General features: G+C 40.9%; 1 protein-coding gene across 50 annotated transcripts in view; it reads right to left on the reverse strand.

The window, feature by feature from the left end:
• The window catches only part of NEB (nebulin), a 158,039-nt gene extending 132,619 nt beyond the window's left edge, over positions 1 to 25,420 (reverse strand). For 46 of the 50 annotated variants that reach the window (XM_033164970.1, XM_033164961.1, XM_033164722.1 and 43 more), the window contains exons 1-20: positions 25,289 to 25,420; positions 24,545 to 24,641; positions 21,797 to 21,857; positions 17,233 to 17,274; positions 12,247 to 12,456; positions 11,576 to 11,683; positions 10,868 to 10,972; positions 10,562 to 10,666; positions 10,345 to 10,449; positions 9,810 to 9,914; positions 7,268 to 7,372; positions 6,996 to 7,103; positions 5,844 to 5,960; positions 4,056 to 4,157; positions 3,861 to 3,968; positions 3,669 to 3,773; positions 2,370 to 2,468; positions 1,834 to 1,938; positions 984 to 1,091; positions 777 to 890 (exon numbers count right to left, since the gene is read on the reverse strand). In XM_033164970.1, the coding sequence (XP_033020861.1) occupies positions 777 to 890; positions 984 to 1,091; positions 1,834 to 1,938; positions 2,370 to 2,468; positions 3,669 to 3,773; positions 3,861 to 3,968; positions 4,056 to 4,157; positions 5,844 to 5,960; positions 6,996 to 7,103; positions 7,268 to 7,372; positions 9,810 to 9,914; positions 10,345 to 10,449; positions 10,562 to 10,666; positions 10,868 to 10,972; positions 11,576 to 11,683; positions 12,247 to 12,456; positions 17,233 to 17,274; positions 21,797 to 21,829 (1,884 nt within the window). In that variant the 5' untranslated portion in view covers positions 21,830 to 21,857; positions 24,545 to 24,641; positions 25,289 to 25,420. The remainder of the gene's footprint in view (positions 1 to 776; positions 891 to 983; positions 1,092 to 1,833; positions 1,939 to 2,369; positions 2,469 to 3,668; positions 3,774 to 3,860; positions 3,969 to 4,055; positions 4,158 to 5,843; positions 5,961 to 6,995; positions 7,104 to 7,267; positions 7,373 to 9,809; positions 9,915 to 10,344; positions 10,450 to 10,561; positions 10,667 to 10,867; positions 10,973 to 11,575; positions 11,684 to 12,246; positions 12,457 to 17,232; positions 17,275 to 21,796; positions 21,858 to 24,544; positions 24,642 to 25,288) is intronic. The other 4 variants (XM_033164634.1, XM_033164642.1, XM_033164985.1 and 1 more) reach the window with 4 other exon arrangements.
• Positions 25,421 to 25,564: the final 144 nt, after the last annotated feature.

The following is a 25,564-nucleotide window of genomic DNA, read 5'->3' on the forward strand; positions in this document are numbered from 1 at the left end:
GAGCTTCTGCACATGTACTAGCAAGGCTTTTCAGGGCTCCACCCTTCTGCTCCTCAAAAACCACAAAAAGTCACTCCAAGAGCTGAGGTAGCCTGGGTTGCAGCATGACTAGGATCTAGCCTACAAAAGGAAAAATGGGGAAGCCTGTGAAGGCAGCATGCTTGGGCACATGTGCTTGGCTATTTGGACCCTGGGCAGACTTTCTTAACTTAATACAGGAGGCTACATTCCAGCCATGCGAAAGTCAGAGGTGGTTTCTATAAACATCCATACCTCACCCCCTGGGCACATCCACACACACACTTACCTCTCCATTATCCATCCAGACTGTTATCACAATTCACAGGCACATAGCAGCTAGGCAAAAGCAATCAAGAAGCATGCAGAACAGGGCTGGCAAAGGGCGTGGCTTGGGGGAGTCCCGCTAGATGGAATGTTCTATACTTGCTGATTCATAATTTTGACTACAGAACTGACGACAGTTCATCAATGCTTGACATAAACAGCTTTTTAAAGACCTGTAGGACTCTTCTAATATGCATTATTATTATTATTATTATTATTATTATTATTATTATTATTATTATTATTATTATTATTATTATCACCATCATCATCAGTATTGGACGTGATTTACACATGATTTTTGCAAATATATCAGAAGTTTTATTGCAGGGAGTCAGAAGTACTTAAATAAATGGATGAAGAATTTGGTACCCTGCAGGTATCCTCCTATTAGTGCTAACCGATGTAGTGTGTTCGGAATGGGTACTTACGTCGCTCTGCAGTTTGGCTACTTTTTGAGAATGTAGCATCTTGGGATCGTCCTCGATGCTCAGAGCTCCAACTAGCTTCCCTCTGCTCTGTTCATAAGCTTTCTTATATTCTACCTATGTGGGGATAAGACATTGATGGTCTTCAACATTGTGCACTGCAAGCTGATCCAAATCAGCCTGAAAACTGCATTTCTCTGCAACACTTACATCGCTTGCAATTTTTCGATTGGCTTTGGCGGCAAGAATCGGAATGGCATCGAACTTGATCTCAAATTCCTTATCTTTCGATGTCTCCCAGTCGTACTTATAGCAAGTCTGACACAGAAGCAGAAGAAACAAATTAACATGAGGAAGGTGGGACATAGTATTAGGATGATGTAATGCAAAAATCAATCCATTTATTATGGTGTTCTTGTCGTTGTTATTATTATTAATAATAATTAGATTTATACACAAGCTTTCATCATAAGATCACAGGGCAGCTCACAGAGTAAAATAAAATAAAATAAAATAATGTAGTATAAACACCAACAACTGGGAATTGTTGGCCTGCGAGTGCTCCAATTAGAGAACAGCCTTCACCAAAGGGGTCATGGAATTTGAAGAAGCACGAACTCAGGACGAAAGGGAGAAACGTGCTAAGAGGAAGGCACGCTTGGCAAATCCTCACCATGATCAACTCCCACCCGGAAACCTATGTCCCCACTGTGGAAGGATGTGAAGATCCAGAATTGGCCTCCACAGCCACTTATGGACACACTGTTAAGACCAAATTCATGGAAAGCAACCTTACTCAGCTATGAGTAATCATCAAAGAAGAAGAAAATATTGCAGAGTGTATATAACGCTCTAACTGTATAAGACATTTTTTTAAAAATTAAAATCGCTAGAGAGTAGTTTGCTTCATTATACAAGACTTCCCCTACAAAAGCAGCTGCTAACATTCATAAGCAACTAATGGACATAAAAGTCTACTATTCCCAGGGCTCACAGATCACCAGCATTGAATAACAAAGCTCAGTCCTAGAAAGAACATGTCAAGTTCTAATGTACTTACATCACTGATGTTATATGCATTGACTCTGGACTGGAGGAACAAGGGGGCATCCGGAGGGATGGAACATTTGAATTTCTCACTCTCGTGTTTGGCCTTGTAGTTCAGCTGAAATGCAGGTGAACAAATAACGACATTGAGGGCTTCAGCTGAAATGCTAGCGCAATGAAACTGAGTAAGAGGTAAGAACATTTACCCTCTCTAATACACACCATTTGCGTACAATTGTTCAACCATTTCTATCATGCACACAACTATTTCTATCATGCACAAGGATTCATGTCAAGCGCATAAACCTTTCAAGGAATCTGGAATCCGCACATCTCTGTTAACAGAGTAGGCCAGTGCATATTCCTGCTTCTGCATAAATCTATCAAGTCATCTTACAGAACACGTATTATGCCCATTTCTGAATTGGTGATCTGTTGTCGTGAGGTGAATCCACAACATCACCACCACTTGTTTGCCAGACACAGTCTCATGAAACCTAAGAGTTTGTTGCTTGAGTTGGAGTTTGTTTGAGTTGCCAGGTAACTTACATCACTCAGCTGCTTGGAATTGATCTGCGCTTGTGTCTGAACAGGGGAGTCTGTCACTTGTGTAAATTTGAGCTTATCAGGATGCTTTTTGTAGGTATACTAGAGGGAAGAAAAAGAAAAAGACATTTAATTTCCAGCAGGTACCAGTAATAATAGAATTATACAGCAGTAAATCGCTTTGAGGTTGTTGTTGCGTTTACAAATCAAGCAGTACATAAATTTTATGAAAGAAATAAATTCAGCAAAAAATACTACTGGCCAACCAAGTTTGCAAGACTGTCTTTTGCAGATCTGAAAGCACTCAAGACTACCAAAGTTATAAAGTTCCAATGGGCTTCAGATGTCCAGCTCATGAAATATGAAACAGATTTTAGTATATTTACTGTTCAACATCATCTTGTGGGATTTCACAGACAACAGAATCACAGGTGATGGTGCAACCCTGGCACAAAACCATATATACTTGCCAAGCACCATATATATAGATGGCTGGCTGGCGGTATATATAAATCAGAGGCACAGACCATTATTTGCCCTGCTGTGCCTAAAGGGAGTGTGCAACATCGGTGTGCACAGTTTTACTTGAGAAGTTACGTGTGAGAAAGCTAAGCATATTCTGGCCAGTAGATGTCACAAGAAACCTGTAAAAAGCATATGAAGATGTCACCTTTCAAAATTATGAGACCTGAGGGTTAGCTACAATTCACATGCAAATGACTGCAGAATGCCACACCATTTCTATTTTAATGAAGTAAAGCCCCAAGAGGCTGAAATTCTCAGCAGAGAAGTAGCTGAAGCTTTTCTCCACTGGACATTTTCCAGCTCAAAATCATTCTCTTCCTCATATTTCTCCCCCCACTAATAATAACCTGCCTTCTATGACTGCTTTTCAGTCAAAGTATTATAGCTCCATTACATGCCTTCGTGAGTAATGTACAATTTGCACCTGACTCAAAACAGACCTTTTATTAGCAGGATGAATATTTCAAAAGAAGGAAGAGCACTTATCTTCAGTTCTGTGAATTATTAAAGTCCATGACTGATGCAGTTAATTAGTACTTAGCCTAAGCCTGATCTTTGGCTTGTGTATATATGTTAACAGAGATGTATATTTGTTAATTCATCTGTGTTTTAAATTGTGATTTACACATTTGAAATGTTGTGTGCTTCTGGAAAATCTGTTAAGAAATTTAAAAAGGAAACACTTCAGCTCCTTCCATGAGCTCCTTGAAATTCCTGATCACATAGCGTAAGATAAGATAAGATGAAGGTAGGATCCCATAGGAAGCAAATACTCACATCTTTGCACTGGTCTAACTTCTTCATGACTTCATATTCTTGAGTTATGGTCTGAGGGAAGTAGCCCTTTCCCTTGTCCTCTTCATAGTCGGCTTTGTAGTTTTTCTAGGAAAGGTCACAAGGGATCAATAACCACCAGAAACTTCATCTGAACAGGGGAAGACAGTATTAGGAAGTGGAATCCATACTTACATCGCTCTTCATGGCTGCAACTTTCATGCAGTGTGTTTGATATGGGTCCTCAAAGGTGCCTATGTACTTGCCCAGAATATTCTGCTGATATCCCTCTTTATATTTAACCTAGAGGAGAAGTGCCGGAAGTTACAACAAACTTACCAGTTTATGGAAGTCTCATTGGGACCACTATTTAATTGCTGCCATACTTACATCACTGAAGTTTTTCAGAACGTTGTCAATCTGATATTTGGGAGTGTCACAGTAATTAATGCTGGTTCCTTTCGCTTTTTCATATGCTTCCTTATATAACCTCTGCCAGGTGGAAGGAAAAGCCATATTGTAAAAGACCCCCATCAAATAACATGATTCCCTCCACTCATCATGGTGCCATTAGATTAGCAAGATTGGGCTGCCTTAAATTTGCTGAGAAGGGACATTTGGATTCAAATGCACATTTTTTTCTGATCCAAAATGATAAGAATTTAGGCAGAGCCTTGCTGGATCAGACCAAAGAACCCTGTTTGCAACAGCAGTTAGCAGAGACGCCCTATTATTCATTCATTCATTCATTCATTTTATTATTAGTAGTAGTATTAGTATACCCCACCCATCTGGGTGGCTTCTAGCAAAATATTAAAAATACAATAAAATGGCAGACATTAAAAACTTCCCTAAACAGGGTTGCCTTCAGATGTCTTCTAAAAGTCAGGTAGTTGTTTATTTCCTTGACATCTGTTGGGAGGGTGTTCCATAGGAAGGGCACCATTACTGAGAAGGCCTTCTGCCTGGTTCCCTGTAACTTGCCTTCTCGCAGTAAGGGAACCACCAGAAGCCGTTGGAGCTGGACCTCAGTGTCTGGGCTGAACAATGGGGCAGAGATGTTCAGGTATACTGGGCTGAAGTTGTTTAGGGCTTTAAAGGTCAGCACCAGCACTTTGAATTGTGCTTGGAAACGTACTCGGTGTATATGGTCTTGGTGGTCACTTCCCAGTCAATAGCTGTAGCTTCCGAGTCACCTTCAAAGGTAGCACCATGTAGAGTGCATTGCAGTAGTCCAAGTGGGATATAACCAGGGCACGCACCACTCTGGTGAGACAGTATAAGGGCAGGTAGGATCTCAGCCTGCATGCCAGATGGCCTCTGTGGACAGCTGAGAGTCCAAAATAAGTCCCAGGGTGTGCATCTGGTCTTTTGGGGGCACGGTTACCCCGTTCAGGACCAAGGTGTCCTCTACACCTGCCCTGCCCCTCAAGAACTGTACTGTCAGGATTCAACCTCAATCTGTTAGCCGCCACGCATCCGCCAACTTCCTCCAGACACTCACACAGGACCTTCACTGCCCTCATTGGTTCAAATCTGAAGGAGAGGTAGAGCTAGGTATCATTTGCATACTGGTAGACACCTAGCCCAAACCCCCTGATGATCTCTCCCAGCAACTTCATGTAGATGTTAAAAAGAATGGAAGAGAGGACGGAGCCCTGAGGCACCCCACAAGTGAGAGCCCAGGGGTTTGAACGCTCATCCCACAACACCACTTTCTGAACATGGCCTAGCAGGAAGGAGCAGAACCACTGCACAACAGTGCCCCCAGCTCCCAGCTCCTCTAGACAGTTCAGAAGGATGTCATGGTTGATGGTATCAAAGGCCCTGAGAGATCCAGCAGAACTAGGGAACAGCTTTCACCTCTGTTCATATCTGTCCATGAAGGCAACAGATCTCTGTCCACTCCTTGTCCTCTAACTACTAGCATTCCAAAGTATCTGAATCTGGAGGGCCCATTCAGCTATTGCGACTAACAATTTTTAGTAAGTTTTTAATCGGAGGCACATTTTTAATCAATAAAAGATTGTTAGTCAGTTGATCTAGCTAACTCGCAAAGCAAATCCATAGGCTTGCAAAGCAAATCCATAAAAAGAGTCCTAATTATGATAAATAGCTACAACAAACTATTGATTGGTCTTGGTCAAAACTATCCCTGGAGAAACAAACCACACTTACATCATTCACAAGATTTCCAGCAGCTTTCAGATGTTTGAGCAGTGGGTTCTCTGTAGCTGGAAGCACATTATAATCTGTAGAAGCCTTGGATTTTTCGTAATCTTCTTTGTATTTTATCTAGCAAAATTAAGAAGAAAAATACTCACTTTCCCAAACTTGTGTACTTTGAGTCTCTTAAATTCCTGGTTGGCACTATTTATAGTGTTGCTTATCTTTCAATTCTTTTTATAAAATATATTTGAGTAATTTACTTAGCTTCTTCAGTGAGGGAAAAGTGCAAAGCTAAGACTCTTAAGAAATTTAGTGCCATTTACAGCCAACAGTTGGCATTTCTTCTGTGATTCAAGCAGCTGTTTGTGCTCATCTCATGTGATGTAAGTAAAATGTGTTATACCTGCAAGTGATGCTGTGTGTGTGTGTGTTTTTTTTTTTAAAAAAACACACTCTTTTCAGGCTGTACAGTGGTATCTCAGGTTACAAACACCTCGGGTTACAAACTCCACTAACCCAGAAGTAGTACCTCAGGTTAAGAACTTTACCTCAGGACAAGAACAGAAAGCGCATGCCGATGGCGTGGCGGCAGCAGGAAGCCCCATTAGCTAAAGTGGTACCTCAGGTTAAGAACGGTTTCAGGTTAAGAGCGGACCTCCGGAACAAATTCAGCTCATAAGCTGAGGTACCACTGTATTATCCATTGTGCTGAAATTATGCTATGGAATCTGAGAAAGATAACAATGGGCAAAAAACTATATTGTCAGTGCCCAGTGTCTTCAGTAATACTAAGAGCCAAGAGAATTGCCAACTACTTGCCAGCAGCAAGGTGACTTTGACCACAGAGGCAGATTAAGCAGCTACTGTACCTGGGGCAGCACAATACAAGGGGAGCCCACAGAAGCTGACCTTTCTACATGCAAACAGAGAGCTGATCAAGAATACTCCCTATGACATGCTCTCAATTCACATAGAAATGCCTTCATCCCAGGTTCACCAAGGGCAGCAAAAGGCCTTGAACATGTTGAAAATTGATGCAATATTCATTTCAATTGTGAAATGGGAATAACAGTGGATGCCTGTTCAAATATGGATTGGGAAATTGCTAAAGTATTTCAGAGAGGGCACAATCTAAATAAGTACTGAGAATATCAAGCATACCTTACTGGCAGTTACTCCAGCTTTCTTATTAACTGCATACTCTGGTGTGTCTGTCTGCATAAAGTAGATTTGGTCTTTCTGATTCTCCCAGTCTTCTTGGTATTTTCTCTGTAAAGAGCAGAAAATACAGTTATACCCAGTTCAGTAAAACACGGGTCTAAGTTGGAATTTAACTGGGAAAGGAAATGAGAATCTAGAAAGCAGCACGGAAACGCAGTGATCAAAGCACAAAATTCGTACTCATTTGCTGAATTGCAATACACTTTCTTTACCGGGCTCAAGTTATCAGCATTCATTCTGGCAACTGCAACATCATAGCATGGAGTTTGGCTCCATTTGCCCTTGATCTTCTTGTCATAGTCTTCATGATAGTTGCGCTGCAGAAAACAAAAACAAATATTGAACTGTGCACAGCCAACTAAAGTAAAGGAATCTCATCAACTCCTATAACATGTTTGTTTCACCACAGCTGCTATGAAACCGCTATACTTTTCAACATCCCTTAAATGTTTCCCATTGGTCTTTTTTGGTTTTTTTACTCCTGAGCATTATTGGGAGGTGAGGGAACTGCAACTTGAATTTGTATAGAATTCTCTCTCTCCCTCCCCCCTCTCTCTATATATATGCTTTATTAGTTTTAAAAACTGTGTAACATAAGTAATCAACAGAAAGGAAAAACAAAAACAAAAATAAACAAACATTCATTCCATAGTTGGTGCTTGTTGCATGTAACAATTTGTAGTTGGGTTCAACATGACCTCCGGTCCCCAGATTTCATTCTTTATCTGCACACTAAATTTTGCCTCCTCTAGGTTGTTTCAATTACATTAATTTTATAAGATTCTCCTATTACATGCAGAAAGTCAATCCAGATCTCCCAATGGATTTATATTTTTGCAATGTTCTTTTAAATAAACCCTGTATACATCCCACTCCCTATTGAATTTTTCATCGGTAACATCTCGGAACCTTGCTGATAATCTGGCTAGTTCTGCATATTCTCACAATTTGTTTTGCCAGTCTAATTTGGATGGGATAGCTTCTCCTTTCCAACCTTTTGCAATTAAAATTCTGGCTGCATTTCATGTATGCTACAGTAGCAAATTCAATCAAATCTTCACAGTACTGTAGAATCTACACACATGTTATTGGCCTAAGATAACGAATCACAATAAATATAAAATGTACCCTTTATAGAACAAAAGGCTACATAGACGTATGAAAGTTTCTCACTAATTGTGTAAGTGGTGGTGCGTGCTGACAGACAGGAAAGAAAGAAAGGGGGTCACCAAAAACCCCAGGATCTCATAGGAACACAGGAAGCTGGCTTATATGGAGTCAGACCACTAGTCTATCTAGCACAGTTTTGTCTACACTGGCTGGCAGTGTTTTTCCAGGTTTTCAGGCAGGGATCTCTCCCAGTCATACCTGAAGATGCTGGAGATTGAACTCTGCAGGCAAAGAAGATGTTCTACCACTGAGCTACAGCACTTTCCCACTAACTCAGTTATCTTATTTTGTCCCACCACCAAAAAGCATTGGCTTCCAAACTACTCTTATTAATCTTCCTGCCCTAGACTTCTGGTCTGTGCTCTGTTCCTGTAGTTGCCTATCCTAACCCTAAAAGGTAAGTTTGGGGAAAATTAGAGAGACCAGTAGTGAGATATATTAAAAGACACTCCATCAAAGGAAGAGAGCAATGGAAAATGCAGCAATTCATGACTAACGTAAATGAGGGGGTCAGACATTATTTTTGTTATCACAATCTACTTTGGTTCTGAGTTTCATTTACTGGCTATTTACAACAAATTACACGACCACATTAATTTCATCCCTCTTCTTTCCATCGTGGTACTAGATTAATTATACCTAAATATCAACTTTATTAGTCATGCTTCATGGTTGTGGAATTCATCAGTTGTGCAATTAATTCAACGCATGAAATCAGATATGGGCATTCTGTTTGCCGTCACATTTCCTGAGTCTGTGAAGCATTATTTTGTATGGGAATGAAATGGAGAGGCACATTTATTTTTTATTTTTTTAGCATTTTAGGTCTCTCCAGTGTTGGTTTCCATAACTGAATTACCTCACACAATAGATTGCCTAATTTGCCTTTGGTCTGATCCAGCAAGGCTCTTATGATGAAGTTGAATGGTAAAATATTCAAGAGGAAACGCTTCTTCACACAACATATAGTTAAACTATGGAATGCTCTGCCAGGTGTACTGATGGCCACTAACTTAGAAAGATTCAAAATGGGATTAGACCAGGGTTTCCCAAACTTGGATCTCCAGCTGTTTTTGGACTACAATTCCCATCATCCCTAGTTAGCAGGACCAGTGGTACTATCAAAAATGAATCAAATGGTTAGTTATTTTTTAATGCTTAATGTAAATGAGAAAACCCCTGCTAGATCAGATCAAGTTCTCACAGTAGTGAATCAAGGCTGGGTACACACCATTACTTCCTTCAAAGCATCCTGGGAACTGTTGTTTGTTTAGGGTGCTGGGAATTGTACCTCTGTGTAGGGTAACTGCAGTTCCCAAGAAGTCATGTACTTTAAATATATGGTGGAAGTCATGTACTTTAAATATATGGTGTATAGACAGTCTATGGGAAGCTGATAAGCAGGACTTGAGTACAATAGCAGTCTCCACTGATGGAAAAAGAGGGTGGAAGAGAGGGAGAGGTAAGATTGAACAGGAAATCGAGATGCGGCCAGAATGACTGCAGAAGGCCACATGGTAAGCATAGCTTTGCCTTTTACAGCACTTGGTATTTTCCCTACCCTCTATGCTACAGTATACTCACATCACTGAGCTGTCGGGTCACTTTCCTGGCAAGTTCCACATCAGGTGGGTCTGGCAGAGAAGTGTATTTAGCTTTGCGTTCATCGTGCCCCTTTTTGTAGACAATCTGAAACAACAGGGACAGACAAGACCTGCTTGTTTCAACGAGGAAGACATTCACTCTTGCTTTCTCTTAACACGGCTATTCACAGAGGAGCTAGTTTGCACTCACTAGTAAAATAAAGGCAATCAAATTAGCACCACTGCTCTATAGCGTTTGGCAATCCTAAGCAGGTTTACTCTGAAGTAAGTCTCAGTGGTGTCAGGGAGCCTTACTCCCTAGCAAATGTGCTTAGGATTGCAGCTGCATGCTGCTTGAAGGACAAATTGTCATCCTTACATTTCAGCTTAGGAAGAGAACACCCACCCACACCCTCATGCTGACTAAAATATCTTAATGATCCTATCAAGTGTTTGCCGCCTGAAGCGTGTTAAACATGGACTCCCTTATCCAACGACACAGGTCCGCATCGCACTAGCAGGATCTCGCTACTTACGTCACTGAGAGACTTTTGCGCCTGTGCTACTCTCCTTAGTTCGGGGCTGTCATCATAAGGGTAGAATAATGCTTTGTCCGCTTCCCAGTCTTCGGTATATCGTTTCTTAGAGAAAGGGAAACAACAACAACACGTTCTATTTGGGAAACGTAAGCTGAATGAAGGAGGCACCAAATGAATGGGGAAATAATGCAGGGCCTTTCGGGGCCTGGCCTACCTTGCTGAAAATTTCGGAAGCTTTTACAGCCTGCACAAACTCGGGAGCATCAGGAGGGAGCAGGTACTTTTCCTTATTCTCTTCCCAGTTCTGTTTGTATAACACCTAGAGAGACAAACCGGCAATTGATTGCACAAGGTTAAGGGAAGGACCTCTGTTTGTTCACCTAAAGCCTACACTCTGGACATTTTACAGCCAAATATCCCCTAAAGAAGAAGAATAAATTCAGTGGTAGCTTCCCGAATGTGGAATTTATTCCCCAGAGAGATTCACCATATCTGCACCCTTCCTGTTTTTCGGTCTAACCTTGCTAACTTGCTGGGAGACCTTCTTTGCATGTTCTATGTCTCTCGCTTGTCCATCCACGTGACAGTCAGTCTTCGCCGCATCACCAGCCATGCGATATTTAACCTACAGAAACCACATATACAGAATGGGGAGCCCATAATTAACAGCATATACAACAGATACATGCATCATCATGTTTTACGGGCGTGGAAATTTCAAGCAGCTGGAAATGTCCACTTCCAACTATACCATTAAGTGAAAGTGGAGGCTTCATCAGGTATGAATGTGCATCTCAATGCAGGTGAGCTATCTGAGTGCACATCAGCACCCAGCCTGTGTTTGCCATTCTTGGCCCGCAGTGCCTCAATGCCCACATTTCCTTTATTGAATAAGAGCATGTGTGTGTGTGTGTGTGTGTGTGTGTGTGTGTTTGTAGGTAGGTGGGTGGGTGGGTGGGTGGGTCTGTGGGTGTCGCTGGTCAAAAGCTATTATTCCCCCCTCCTTGACTCACAGGTATCTAGGCGTTTAATCTGAATCCTGTAATTTCTAGCTTGATGCCGAGTCTGCAGTTTGCTATGCCAAGAATCTTAGCAACATTTCTTCTAAGGTTCCAGATTGGCTTACTGTAACTTTATCCGTATGGCTCCTGCCTTCCTCACTAGAATTAAAATAGCTTCAGAGAGGCACGGCTCACTGCTTAAATGCTCTGACAGCCCTGGCGCTTACCTCACTGAGCTGGTCCTGGGCTTTCTTGATTCTTCGAAGTTCAGGGGTGTCATTTGTGCTTGCATATGGCTTCCCTCTCTCCTTCTTAAACTTCTCTTTGTATTTGTTCTGGAAGGGAAAATAGAGCAAAATGAGGACAGAGTCAACATGCTATCAAGCTCTTATTGTGAATCCTCTGGAAACTGTGACGTGGAAATGCTTTCACCTGAAGATTTTAAGTGGTATTTATAGAGACATTCTATGCACCCCTAAGGAGAGAAATACAAGCCTAGTGTGAAATATAGTTTCCCTATTTCCCTAAGTAGTGCTTTTTGTTCATCAAACTTTAGGCTTGATGGCAGGGATGGAAATGCTGTGTGGATGCCAATATAATTTTGAAATTAGCTCTGTGGAGATGAGGCCAGGCCTCCTCCCTCCTTCATTGTTACCAATATCTACTATACTGAAAAATAACAGGTGAGTGTCATTTGTAATGTTGCTAGCTATAATATTCATTTTTTAAAAAACAAGCAAATATTTCTAAATTGAAAACAACTGAGATATTTTTTTAAAAAACCAACCGTGTACAACACAAATATAAAACCTCTGAAAGTTTGGACTTAGTCATAAGCTCATTCATTTGGGACTCAATTGTTTCACATGGGAGAGGTTACAAACAACTTTTGACTTACTTCACTGAAGAGCTTTTGCATTCTCGAACTGTGATCCAGGTAAGGTGTCATAAACTTTGACGTGTCCACTTTTTTCCGCACAACCTTTTTTCTGACAGGAGGAGAGGCCTTGTGAGCAGTGTCCATGGTTTCAGTAGTATGACTTGTAGTGGTTACCGTGTGAGGAGCAGATCCCGTGGTGTATGTTGTCTCCGTAATCTCCGTAATTATCTAGGAATGTGGGGAAGCATTGTGGGTTTCAATTAGCACCTTGGAATAGCTGTAGAACCTTTTATTACTATCACTTTATCATTGATTATTAAATTTGTTAGTCGCTTTTTCTCGCCCGGGGCAACTCAAAGCAACTTGCAACCAACCAAACTTTTATCTCCTCTTCATTTTTTTTTTAAAGTTTCTATAATATACAGTGGCCTGGTTCCCATGTGACGTTAAATTATAGTTAGAACAAACTATGGTTTAATGTGAACAAGCAGTGTACTGGTGCATGCTGCTTAAAGGGGTTGCACTCAGAGGTGGAGCTAGCTGCTGTGGCCCCCAGAGTGGCGCACATGCTGTGCACCCGGGGGCAGGGCCATAGGGGCGGGGCGAGTGTCCCAGGAGGCGAGACACCTGGGGGAGGGGGCAGAGCGAGCCACACATGGCAGGCTGCTTCCTGGGCAGGAAAGAGGAAGTCGCACCGCTTTGCCAGCAGCCTTCCTCCCTTCCCTCTTCCTTTTGACAGCTTGGGGGAGGCTTCCCCCCCCCCCAGGAAGCAGCACGCGAGCAGGGGGCAACGGCGTGCCGCCCACCTGTGTCTCCCAAGCCTCCCCCAAGCTGACAAAATGAAGAGGGATGGGGGGAGGCCGCCGGCAAGGTAGTGCAGCTCCCTCCTCCCCCCAATGGCTCAGGATAGGCTTGAGAGTCGTGGGAGGGTGGCGCGCCGAATGTCACCCCCCCCAGTGATGACACCTGGGCCGACCGCCCCCCTTCCTCAACCCCTGGTTGCACTCTCCCTTTACTTCTGCTTCTGTCATGCTGCTAGGGAACAAACCTATACAGGAGGCACTCAAATCAGCTCCTGATCAGAGCCAGACAGACTCCGTTTTAATTTATACCGTATAGTAAGTAAATAATTAATATATAAAATAAGGATCAAAGGATGATTGATCCCTTTCAGATAAGTTATTTTAGTTTATTTCAAAAAAATTAAATATTGACGATGCAATGCAATTTATTGTGCTGGTCGGTGACCGTAATAAAGAATTTGCATGGTCTGGTGTTTGGTTTACCCCATATGATTTGTCTGGGGGGAAAGAAACCACAAGTGCAGGTTTGAACTACACAACAAGCCCCACCGTGACTTGCTTCCAAGTAGTGCTGCAGGAGCGGGAGAGGAGCAAAGCACCCATGGTTTCATATTTTAACTATGGTTAAAATAAGGTTAAAACATTATTTTAACCATGGGTTAATGTGATATGTGAATCAGGTCACTGCATTTCAAGATCAGCGTAAGCGAGATGCACATGGGCTTGTTCAGAAAGAGGCTCTAACAGTTTTCATGCATACTGCAAAACAAAACAAAAATATTAACCCTTATCCCAACAATAACCCTCACCCCAACAATGGATTGTATTGATTATTGTTGGCACTCATAAAATATAAAATATAAAATAACTTAATGTACCTGTGTGGTGGTTGAAAGGACTTGCTGAATTAACACATTTGGGATAAGTCAGGGGTCGGCAAACTTACCAGGCCTCGGGCCGGTTCCTACAGTGCTGATCGCGCAGTGGGCCGGAGGGTGGGGAGCGTACGCCCATATGCGTGTGCAAGCATCATTTCCGGCGCACTTCCGAGTCGGTAGAGCACCGGAAATAGCTTGAGCACATGCGCACGGGCCTCCTCAGACCCGGAAGTGCGCCGGAAATTACGCTTGCGCATGGGCACAAGCTATTTCCAGTGCTCCGCCAACCCGGAAGTGGGCGGTGGTAAGAGTGGGCGGTGGCAGCGGGCTGGGTTTTTTTGTTTGTTTGTTTGTTTTGCAAAATAAAATTAAAACAAAAATTAAACTATGGGCTGCCATAGACCTGGGTTTCCATTTTCAATGGACAGCTCCCAGCCCTAGCTTTTCTCTCCATATACAACAAGGAGTAAAAATCCAAACACGCAATTGGACTAATTGGGGAGTGGGGGGGGAGATTTTAGGGGAGGAATCTGTGGAGACCATATGTTTGGGATAGTGTATCCATGTGCCCAACAAAGGGCAGCCCTTTGTTTGAAGACCTGACAGAGGACATTTACAGGTGAAACTAAAAAAAATAGAATATCGTGGGAAAGTCCATTTATGTAAGCAATTGTTTTCATTAGCTACTGGAGTTTAATATATGAGATAGACTCATGACATGCAAAGCGAGATATGTCAAGCCTTTATTTGTTTTAATTTTGATGATTATGGCATACAACTGATGAAAACCCCAAAGTTGAAATTGTTAATTTGGGGTTCTCATCAGCTGTATGCCATAATCATCACAATTATAACAAATAAAGGCTTGACATATCTCGCTTTGCGCATGTCATGATACTATCTCATATATTACTTTCACCTTTTAAGTTGAATTACTGAAAGAAATGAACCTTTCCACGATATTCTAATTTTTCGAGTTTCACCTGTATATCCATTCCATCTGTGGTTTAAAGACAGACCTGTGTGGAGGGGGAACATTAAAGAAGACAATCACCAGTTAGCATAGGCTTCCTTAAACTTGGCCCTCCATATGTGTTTTGCCTACAACTCCCATGATCCCTAGCTAGCAGGACCAGTGGTCAGGGATGATGGGAATTGTAGTCTCAAAACATCTGGAGGGCCAAGTTTGAGGAAGCCTAAGTTAGCATCTGTACAGGTCACCCGGTCACAATCTTCCCCACAGTGGTGAGAAGTTATTCTTTTCTATTTAAATTGCGGTAATTATTTTTTGAATCACTGCTAGAATTTTCAGGGTATTCACAAATATTTTGGTTCACATTCTGTGTGTGAATGTGTCAGAGAGGACTCCTGGGAAGCATCAGCCATGAGTTAGCAATGCTGCAGTGCAGGACACAATGAGGTATAACACTGCAGCCACATGGGCTGGGTATAAATAATGAAATTTATTATTATATTATATTATATTATATTATCATTATTACATTGCCCCCCCAATGTAAGTCCCCCTTCCATTTGAGGAATGCCTTGATGTGCTTATTATATTAACATGACACACATCACCCAAGCTGTTTCCATGAGAAACAGGTTGGCTGTTCAAAAGGTTGACTGTTTTCTAAATAAAGGTTTCTGGTTATTCACAGCTGGGGTTGGATTTCACTAGAGTTTTTCGCACCAACATTGCACACAGAGAACTCCCACTGACGTCAAGAGGAATTTTGAATGTGGATCAGTGATGGGGTAGGCTCAGAGGTCAGAAATGCTCTTAAAACTGTTATACTTTGGAATATCTTTTAGTAAGATTAAAATGAGTGAGATTACACCAGAATACATGATCAGAGAATCGCTAAACAAAGAATAATCAGTGTCTCTGCAAGACGTACAGTATATGAGGTCATTAAAAAAAATTGTATAAGGCTTACTTTACTTCATAAAACTGAAGCATCATATATATACAGTGGTGCCCCGCTAGACGAAAAACTCGCTAGACGAACGGCATTCGCTAGCGGAAGGCTGCCCCGCAAGACGAAGAAAAAAAATTTCGGCGCGAAAACCTCCGCGCTGCATTGTCGCTTCGCTAGACGAAAAATTCGCTCTACGAAGACACTCGTAGAATGAATTATTTCCGTCTAGCAGGGCACCACTGTAATTTACCTGAAAGTGATAGATATAGTACACAACATATTAGCTTTTTTGTTGTTGTTGCTTACACTGATACTCATGTTTTAAACATGGTTAGATTCTAAATAAAAACAGCAATAAAATAAATTTCAGAAATTCAATGATTTTAAGTATCTATTGTTAAACTTCTTATAAAATATTTCTAAAAGTGACAGCCCATCATAGGAAACAAAAATAACCTCAGTGCAGCTAGCAGTGGATTATAACAACATGTTTGCTTTAGGATAACATCTCAGGCAGATTCAACTAGCCTGTAATGTCAGTGGAAGCCCTGTATAAGCTACAGAGCTTTTTGTAAGTGGAGAAATTTCCATGCATATTAGCTTATTTTGTGTTGTTCTTATTTTATAGATTCTGTTTTACTCGCAGAACTCCCCACCCTCTCCAGTCAGATAACATGTTACTGAAAGCCTGAATAAATATTTCATCTTGTAAAGATTTGAAACAGAAACGTTTGGAGAATCGATTAAATCGTTTTTAAAAAAATTAATTCTGCAGTAATTTCATGAAGATGCGCCATCACATAAACAAAAAACAAAAGATAGGAACGCAAGATTGGGGCGTGCATGATGAAAATGGATGACACCACACAATGAATGGATACAGGACTGATGTGTACAGGTATAAAAGTATGCAGGAAGAAGACTTTGGTACATCTCTTATTTTGAATCTATTCCATTCCTCTTTTAAATGATATTTTTCATTTCATGGTTCTTAAGGATTACTGTTCACTGTTCTCTGTAAACTGAAGCAGATTATACTCTGAATCTGCATCTATCCAAAGGGAAGCAAACAGTTAAGAAAAACCTAATCTAATAGTGTACAAAGCACTGAGCATAACAACAACTACAGGAGCAAAAGAATCCAATGCCATTAGAGCCTTTTGCAAATTAAAGCCATCCACACAGCATCAGGGGAGAAAAGTACTTCTTTGAATATTGTGTTAATACTCTGCATTAATAATCAAGCCATATTTCTTGATTAAGTCATTGGTCACACAGTTCTATGGGGTACTGGATGAATTTCACATCCTAGTGGATTATTATGTGGGAACACATAAAACCCTGAAAAAGCATTAAAAAATAATAAAATAAGGGGTTTGCGCATAAAACAGAGGCTTTTACCTCTCCCGGTTCACCCTCAATGACCTCCTCTTCAATGTAGTACTATAAACAAAGGAGAGACCTTGTTATTTTTCACAATATCATTCATGAAGAGACACATCTTTTCCTTTGACTCAAAGAATAAAAAGTAGGGCTGAAGAAATGTTTTGGTAGTAGAGGTAACGTCCTGCTGGAAAATTCTTGAAGATTCCCACCAGCAAAGAAACAGGTGAAGGTTTACAAACATTAGTTTCACTACAGCAAAGAGCAATTCATGGACATAAGTAGGTTTTCAAGGTCAGATCACCCTCAACAAATATGCAAAAGGCTGTAGGCAAGTGTGAAATACCTTGTCTCCCAGCAGCTTAGGTTTTGGACACTGTACAGCAGAGCCCCATCTAAGGAACCAAGACTGCATACCTCTAGTTACACTTGCAGAGTTTCCTACACACATACACTCAGCTGAAGCCCCATTTCCCATGGGGTACTAGTTTTTTGGATGGGGAGGAAGACGTATTTCACAAAAAGATTCAAATGTCAGCTCTTGGAAATAGTCAGGAAAACATACCAGCAGGTATGTTTAAGTTCACCACTTAAAGTTGGTTTAGAGCTCTTGAGCCACAAACTCAATCCCTCCGCCCCAATTGGCCTTTTTTGTAATAAAAAAAGTGAAGGAAAGTGCACTTGGTAGTGTGAGATAACCCTTGTTTGATGCAATGTGGGTCAACCTAACCACAAACAAATCAGAATGAATGTTCAGTAAATAGCTGGTGTCATCTAATCTCCCTGCAGACAGTCAGGAAGAATGATCAATTAGCCTAAAGGTGAACTCATACCTTTGATTCATTTCTTCTACATATGTCGTGAACTAATCTCATTAGTACTCCATGGAGTATCCAGTATTGCAGCTATGTCAGGCCTGAACTGAGTTCCCATAGGGATCAGCAACTCATATTTCATATGGAACAAATCCAATATCTGCAAAGCTTCAGCTTCAACATCCATTTGCCAGCCCAGAAATAAAAAGGATGAGGTGGGACTGGTATTCGGGCTTGCCTACTCCACTTCCACCTTTTCCTTAAAATGACCCTCTGGCAAAACTGATTGCAGGTGAAGGTTTTAAATCTGGAATCTGCAATAACCCTTAAAAGGCCCAAATCAACATGTTGACTTCATGAAGACAAAGTTGCATGGTTGATCTCCCCTAAGATTTATCATGAACTGGAAATGTATCTGGAGTATTCTATTGTTCATACAGTGAAGAAAGAATCAGGCCCCACCATGTAAAATTTAAGCATTGCATCCTTACTGCATGGACTTAATAAAATAGAAATGATGGCCTCCAGAATCTTGTTAACCTAACCAAATCTAATCACAACTTCTAGGCAATCCCCATGGAAATGATCCCAATAGTAACATGCCCAAATTCATCCCGTACTATCAGTATGTCATTCTTCCTGCCAAAGAGATACCCTAAAACTGTGAGAGAAATCAATTAGCCAACAACTACTCAAAGCTTACCCAGTGCAGATTATGCAGGTACAAACTCTTATTCATGTGAACAGCTCTCTAGTCTGCATTTTCATTTGGATTCCATAGTACCAACATAGAATCTGAGAGTAGTTTGGAGTGTGGACTCTCACAAATGCAATCAAGGAAATACGTTCAAAACTGAATAAAGAACCAAAAATGCTTAACTGGAACATGTTTTTGTCGGCAACCCTAGGACTGAATTTGTTTTATTGTCACAAGTGTTGCTGATTTATAACTTCTGTCTTGGTGTATAAAATACAATTTGTATACATATTGCTGATGGGCCTGCTCTAACTCTTAAAGATCCTTCAAAATTATTTCCCAAAGCTGATTCACAACATTATAAAGATAAAACCTACCACTGATAGCAGCAACCAGCATCTTCTCAGACATTTGAGTGACAGGGCTTACATTAATCTGCATCTCAGTTTCAAACTACATTCAATATCACAAGAGTGAGTGTTCACCGAGAATTACCACACATCTTTTTTAAACTTATTTGTATCATTTCATGTATGGTATATTCTGGTGAAACTGAGGCATATTGTAGCTGATGATATACTATAGATGACGCAAGAGCCACTATGATCTATTTTCGTATCTCTCATCCACAGTATGACACGGTCACCCGCATTTAAATTGATATAGATATAAATAGATTATTAGACTTGTAGCTAAGTCCAGATGCCTCTCTACTGGGCTATACTTGCTCTCAGTATTATAATCAAACTGAACATTCATTATTCATTATTTGTGTCTTATGGATTGTCAATTTATGAGTGATTTTCTATTGTTGACTCATTTGGTTTGCACGCTTGCTGCAACCAAATGTATAGGTTTATATGCTGTGAGTTTTTATCGTTTCTTTGTTTGTTCTTCTTTGATACGGAAAGTCTTTAAAAACTGGTCTTAAAAGCCCCCCCCAATAATAAAATATATAGAGCAGGGGATGGAGAATCTAAGACTTGTTGTCCAATTATGACCCTTCAGATTTCCATGGACCACATTCGCCAAAGGTGAAGTCTGCAGAAACTGGCCACCTAAAGGCAGAGTCCACCATTGCCAGCACCGGCAGCTGATGAATGTTTTTGCAAATAACTTTGTTCCAGAAGAAAAAAATGTGCTTGTTTCCCAAGCTGCAAATGCCATCGTGTGCCTGGGTGGGTTACAAGAACAGACGGAGAGAATTCTCCCCCTGGCTTTTTCTTCATAGCCTGCCAATGGTACTTGGCAGTAAAAGAGAATGTAGATGGAGAGAGGGAAGAGAGCTTCACTGTGCATGCATGCGCCTGCAGGAATGCTGTACTAATTCTATTTATAAATGAGAATATATGCATAGGTATGCACATTCATAAGCAGATGTGCATGTAGTTGTCAGAGAGCTCGTGAGAAACTATGTGTGTGCCATCATAGGAGCACAACCATACGTTTTCCCGTGTGGTCTACTGGCCAACTTCAGATTGGTAGCATAGGCCCTTTACTAAGAAGAAAGGTTTCCTATCTCTGACCTACAGGTTCTGCATAAACCAGTAGAGCCAGATGTCCCAAACGAAATGTTCAAGCAAAGAATCATCCATGATATGCCCTTGGATTTTGGCTCCTTGAGAGCAAATGCTTCATTGCTCAGCAATATGTTAAATTTGTTTCTGAACATGAATCTGTTTTGCCCTGAGTTAAAACATGAGAGTAATGTGTAACTGGCAAGCAATGATGAAGACCAGAGCTATTTTTAATGTTTCTGGAAAGGGCTGTGCAGCTTAAAACTAATACCAGATGCAATTGTTGCCATTTTATTTACAATGTTTTAGTCCAGCTATGAATATCTCAAGAAAGATAGGAAAAAAGACAGACAGACATCTGGAGAAAGAAGCCCACATAGGCACAATTCAAAGTCAATTACAAATGACACTGTGAAATAGAGAACAATTATTAGTCTAATGAGAAACACACAGTGATGAGAGAACAGACATCAATACCAGATATTATGACATGGTAGGTATGAATATGCGAAAAAATAGGACAGCTTTTGCCACCGCAACCAAGGAAAATATTATGGGCAAAGATACCCTTGATTGTGACACTTGTCATCGATAACATACAATAGATAATTGTATTACAGCAGAATTGACTGGCATGTATGTAAGCCATATGCAGAGTAGACACAATGAAATAAATGAACTTAAGTTACTCATGCCCATTGATTTTGATGGGTCTACTTTGAATATAACACAGTTGGACACAACCCTATAAAACCTTTATACAACATAGTCAATAGGTACAGTGAGCTTCAACCCCCAGTTGTTGGCACAGTGTGGGTAGTGGTCATGGCTCGTATGTATTAGATGACATTGAGTCAAAACCACATAGGAAGCTGTCTTGGCCTATTGGCCCCATTGAGCTCATTTATTGTCTACGCTAGCTAGCTGTGGTTTCTCTAGGGTTTAAGATAAGAGTATTACCTGGAGAGGCGTTGAACCTTGCACATGCTAAGCACATGCTCTACCTCTGAACTATGTTTCCTTTCCCAAACACACCCATTGAGAAAACCCAGTGATTACAAGGAGTTTGCATATGGGTGTTGTTTGCAACTCATGGCTGGGACTTGATTTTAAAAAGCTACATAAAGATCCAGGATCCTGCCTATGAACAAATAGCCATGGCCAAACTGGATCACTGACCTTAATGTCCATTTTGTTCAATAATAATATCATTAAATAATGGGAATACCATGATCAACTACACAGAACTTTTCCAAATATTTAACTCAGATTGAAGGCTAAGGCTTGGTGAGGGAATAAAGATGGGCACCACTGCCATTATTTTCTTCTCATGCTGCATTTTCTTCCCAGCTGGAAGAGGTCAGTATACAGATATATATTTCTAAAAATGGCCAGTCAGGATACTGAATCTGGAGTCAGTCACATTTTAGAAGCAGTAATCTCAGGTTCCTGACTTGCTATTAGTTGTTGGTGCTTCCTCAGTCTAAGCAATAACTTAACCCACATTTCTCGAGACAAAAGAATTCAGGAAGTCAAAATGTTTGGGGTCTTACCTCTACAACCTCCTCATATTCTTCTTCTTCCATCTTTGCAGAGTGTTTTTCCCCCTACTCGCTGGCCACAAGAGAGGTAGAAAAATGAACATCAGCGCAATGAACTCAATGCCACAGAGCAATAGCAATCAAAGGGAGGCATCCAATTAATATACCCATCAGCACAAGGATTTACCCCTGCCCCCCTCTCCTCCTCTTGCACACCCTCTAAATCTCTTTGAGGGGTTTCCCCAACCCCCCAGAACAGATTTACAGGGCACGCACAGGATGAGGAGAGGGGAAAGCTCCATTGCACAAGTGTAAATCCTTGCCTGATGAGACTTGTTAGTTGGATACCATCCAAAACTAGGATATGCATGGATTTTGTTATGCTGTTAAAATATCATACTAATATAAATATACAGTATCTTATGAGAGAGAGAAAGAGGAAGATGAAAATATGGTATCATTGCCAAAAAAAGTTACTAGTTGGATCCCATGTTAGTTCTACTCATAGCGGACCCATTAAAATGAATGGGCGTGATAAGTTTAGGTCCATTAATTTCAGTTGGTCTCCTTTGAGCAGAACTTGGTTGACTGCAACCCAATATTGCAAAGCATCTTTCTACTTAGTTTCCAAACCATACAATTACCAACTGTCTTTCCAAAACTATATAAAAGAACATAATTGGTTTTAAAATTAGACACTGGATTGCCTTAGTCCTTCCTTTTATATAATTTTCTCAATTATAGCTATATCACATAGTCTATACCAGCACTGGGCAGAAAGCATATCAGGTAGATCTCTGGGTGATTTGTAGTAGATCGGCAATGGGTTTTTTTAAATACACAATGGTTCAACAACAGCAATAACAAAGTGAGTTCCCCCCCCCCCCACAAAAAATGAGGTGCCTGAAATGAAGAAAGCTCATCAGCAGGGGGCTTTTGTGCAAAAGGACTGTGAGCTCAGTTTGGTTTTGGTACTGAAAGCAAATTCCTAGGCTTAGAATGTACGCTCTGTTCTTTCATTTGAACAACATGGGAGGAATTCAACACCGTGCTAAGGCGATTGTTCCATCAAGGCAAGCATTTTGGCTTGCCAGACAGAACAACCCCCCTTCTCTTTCCCCCTACACACTGTTCCAAGGGTTCTCTCAATTTTGCGGGTGCAGGGGAAGGAAGCCCCACTGTGCAAGCAGAAGTCCTTGCACAAGGCTTCCACTGACACAACTCATTAGTTTAATCCCACCCTATATCTTTTGCATATGGCTGGTAGATCTTGGGTTCTAGTAAAAAAACAAACAACCCCAACACACAGTGGACCTCATATGCCTGAAGTCTGCCCACCCCAACTCTAGGCAACCAATTTTTAATTGTTGAAACTCTGTCCTTTTTCCATAAATCAGCATTGCATATTTCTGATGCTACTAAGTTGAATTATGAAAGTTACCTTTCACTTCAAGAGAACAAGCAACATGGGATGGAGAAGGGGTATGTAGGGGACATGCACCCCAACCTGCATCCTGTGTGCTGCACCTCAACACTGGACAGAAAGATTCAAAGAGGAGTTCTAAGCACATAGAGATAAGTGCACTTAGAAACCTCCAACACAGTAAGGAACCCTGATAATGCAGGATTCCCAGTCACATCAAAGCTTTTAACTGGATTCAGTTGAATATAACGAAAAGCTTACTTCAGATCTTCTCACTCAATTTTCAAAAGTCTCCTGTGAGTGTGAAGACACCAGGATGCGACTAGTGGTTTGATGCCACTGCCCTCTTCACTCAAGAGGGCTGCTATATAAGTCAGCAACAGAATTTCACTGTTCTAGTTAGTTAGGCCCAAGGTCACCCAAAGAGTTTCATGTCACACTGGATTTTTGGTGTCCAAACTGGAGGATTCGCCTAGTGCTTACTTCTAATCTATTAGAACGTCAGTAAGCAAGTATGTGGAGCTAACTAAGTGAATTCCAAATTGTGTCTATTTTCTTCTGTGACTAGGACATTTGTGACATGCAAAATAAGTTAGATGCTCTTATGAAGTAGGTTTTTGGCCAAACAGAGCACAAATGTGATTCTATTTTGAAGAACTGGTGGGAAACTTTCAGTCACACCCGTAGCAATCCCCAGGCACGCATCTGTTACCTTGTGCAAGAGCTTATAGGAGGAGAGAAACAATTGGCACCTCTCTGCTGGCAGCGGCTACCAGCACAAGACAAAACACCAGCAGTGGTTAATCCACATTAATCTTTTCTGGGTGGAAATATCACATGCAGTTCTGATCCGTGGGATTACAGCCATAATGCTTTGAACTTTCTCTCCAGCAACCAGAAAGTAAGTGTCACAGAACTTGATGTTACCAGATGGGCGGGGTATAAATAATAATAATAATAATAATAATAATAATAATAATTGAAGTCAAGTATGCTTGCTAAAGATTTGAGATGTAGGCCTTAAGAGTGGAGAATTCTCCTGTCCAGTAATGTTACACAAGCTTAGAAAAAGCTTCCTGCCTAGTCACCAAGGGCAAATATGAGTCGCCTGCAGGTGACCAGTCAAGGCGGCTTTTCTGAACTAGAATAGTTAGTTCTCTCTTCCCAGCCAGCTTCCTTCTTTCAGACCATCAATGCCACATCATCATTTACATCAATATAAATGGCAGCCAGTTGTTTTTATGAACAAATAACTTTTTTGGTCTTACTTGCAAGGCTGTTTTAACAAAAGTCTAATTTCAGCACATGTGCAAATTCAGCAATGTATTTCAAATGACCTTAAGTTAATGAAGTCAACTTCCGTCTTCCCACCATTGGCCTTTAAGGATTGTTTGCTTCTGTGCCTCTTTTCTTTATGTATTTTTCCTCTCAAACCTGGGAAATATAAAATGAATGAATGAATTCATTAGAACTGTGAATTCAGCAGGCCCTGCGGTGCCCTGGGCTTGCAGCCCCTCTTTCTAACGCGGGCAAGGACATGAAGGTTTGCAACAGCTGCTTCCTAGTTCAAATATATTTGCCATGTAAGCTAATACCTCAGAGCGATAGGCTGGTTTTGTTTAGCTAGCTAAACAGCAATTCCTTCTGAGGCAAGTGGCAGTCCAGTACTGTGGGTTAAATATAGGCTCTTTAGAAACTGTCCCTTCCTAGTGCCAATTTTCTTCAGTAAAGGTAGAATAAAATAAGATTTATAAGTGGTGTCTCACCAACAAAAATGGCCAAAATTCTGAGGAAATAAAACACAAGAGCTACTTAAATAGGAGAACATTAATCTACCAAATCCCTATGTTTTACCATCCCCAGATTACACAGCCAGGAACTCATCTCTCCTCAGTAAAACCTTATCCAATACAATCCTTCTTGACTTGCCTCACTGAAAAGAATAAACAGGTGCTCGAAAAATAGATGTTTATTAGCTCTTATTCTGATGGAAGTCCCGATGAAGTCTTTGAAGAGACAAATCGGCTAGTTGGCCAAGATAAATTCTATAGAAAATGAAACATTTTTTAAAATGAACTTACCAGCAATATTTAAATAAATTTCCTTAGCAGCAAAGCCTCTCCAACTGTCCTCCCTCCTGAGAAACGCTGGGCAAAAGCAGCATTCATCTGATGCATCAGCTCCTAAATTATGATGTTCTTGGGGCAGCCAATCAGATTTGGTCTCGATCAAGTTTCAGATACTAAATATACAAAGTGACCCTTTGGACGGCCACCTGTTCAGCAGCGCCACAAAGGAAAGCAGCACATACTTGCCATTAGTCTGATTTCTAACCAAAACATTACAAGAGCATCAGC

This window comes from Lacerta agilis, chromosome 1 (assembly GCF_009819535.1).
Source record: "Lacerta agilis isolate rLacAgi1 chromosome 1, rLacAgi1.pri, whole genome shotgun sequence".
NCBI lineage: Eukaryota > Metazoa > Chordata > Lepidosauria > Squamata > Lacertidae > Lacerta > Lacerta agilis.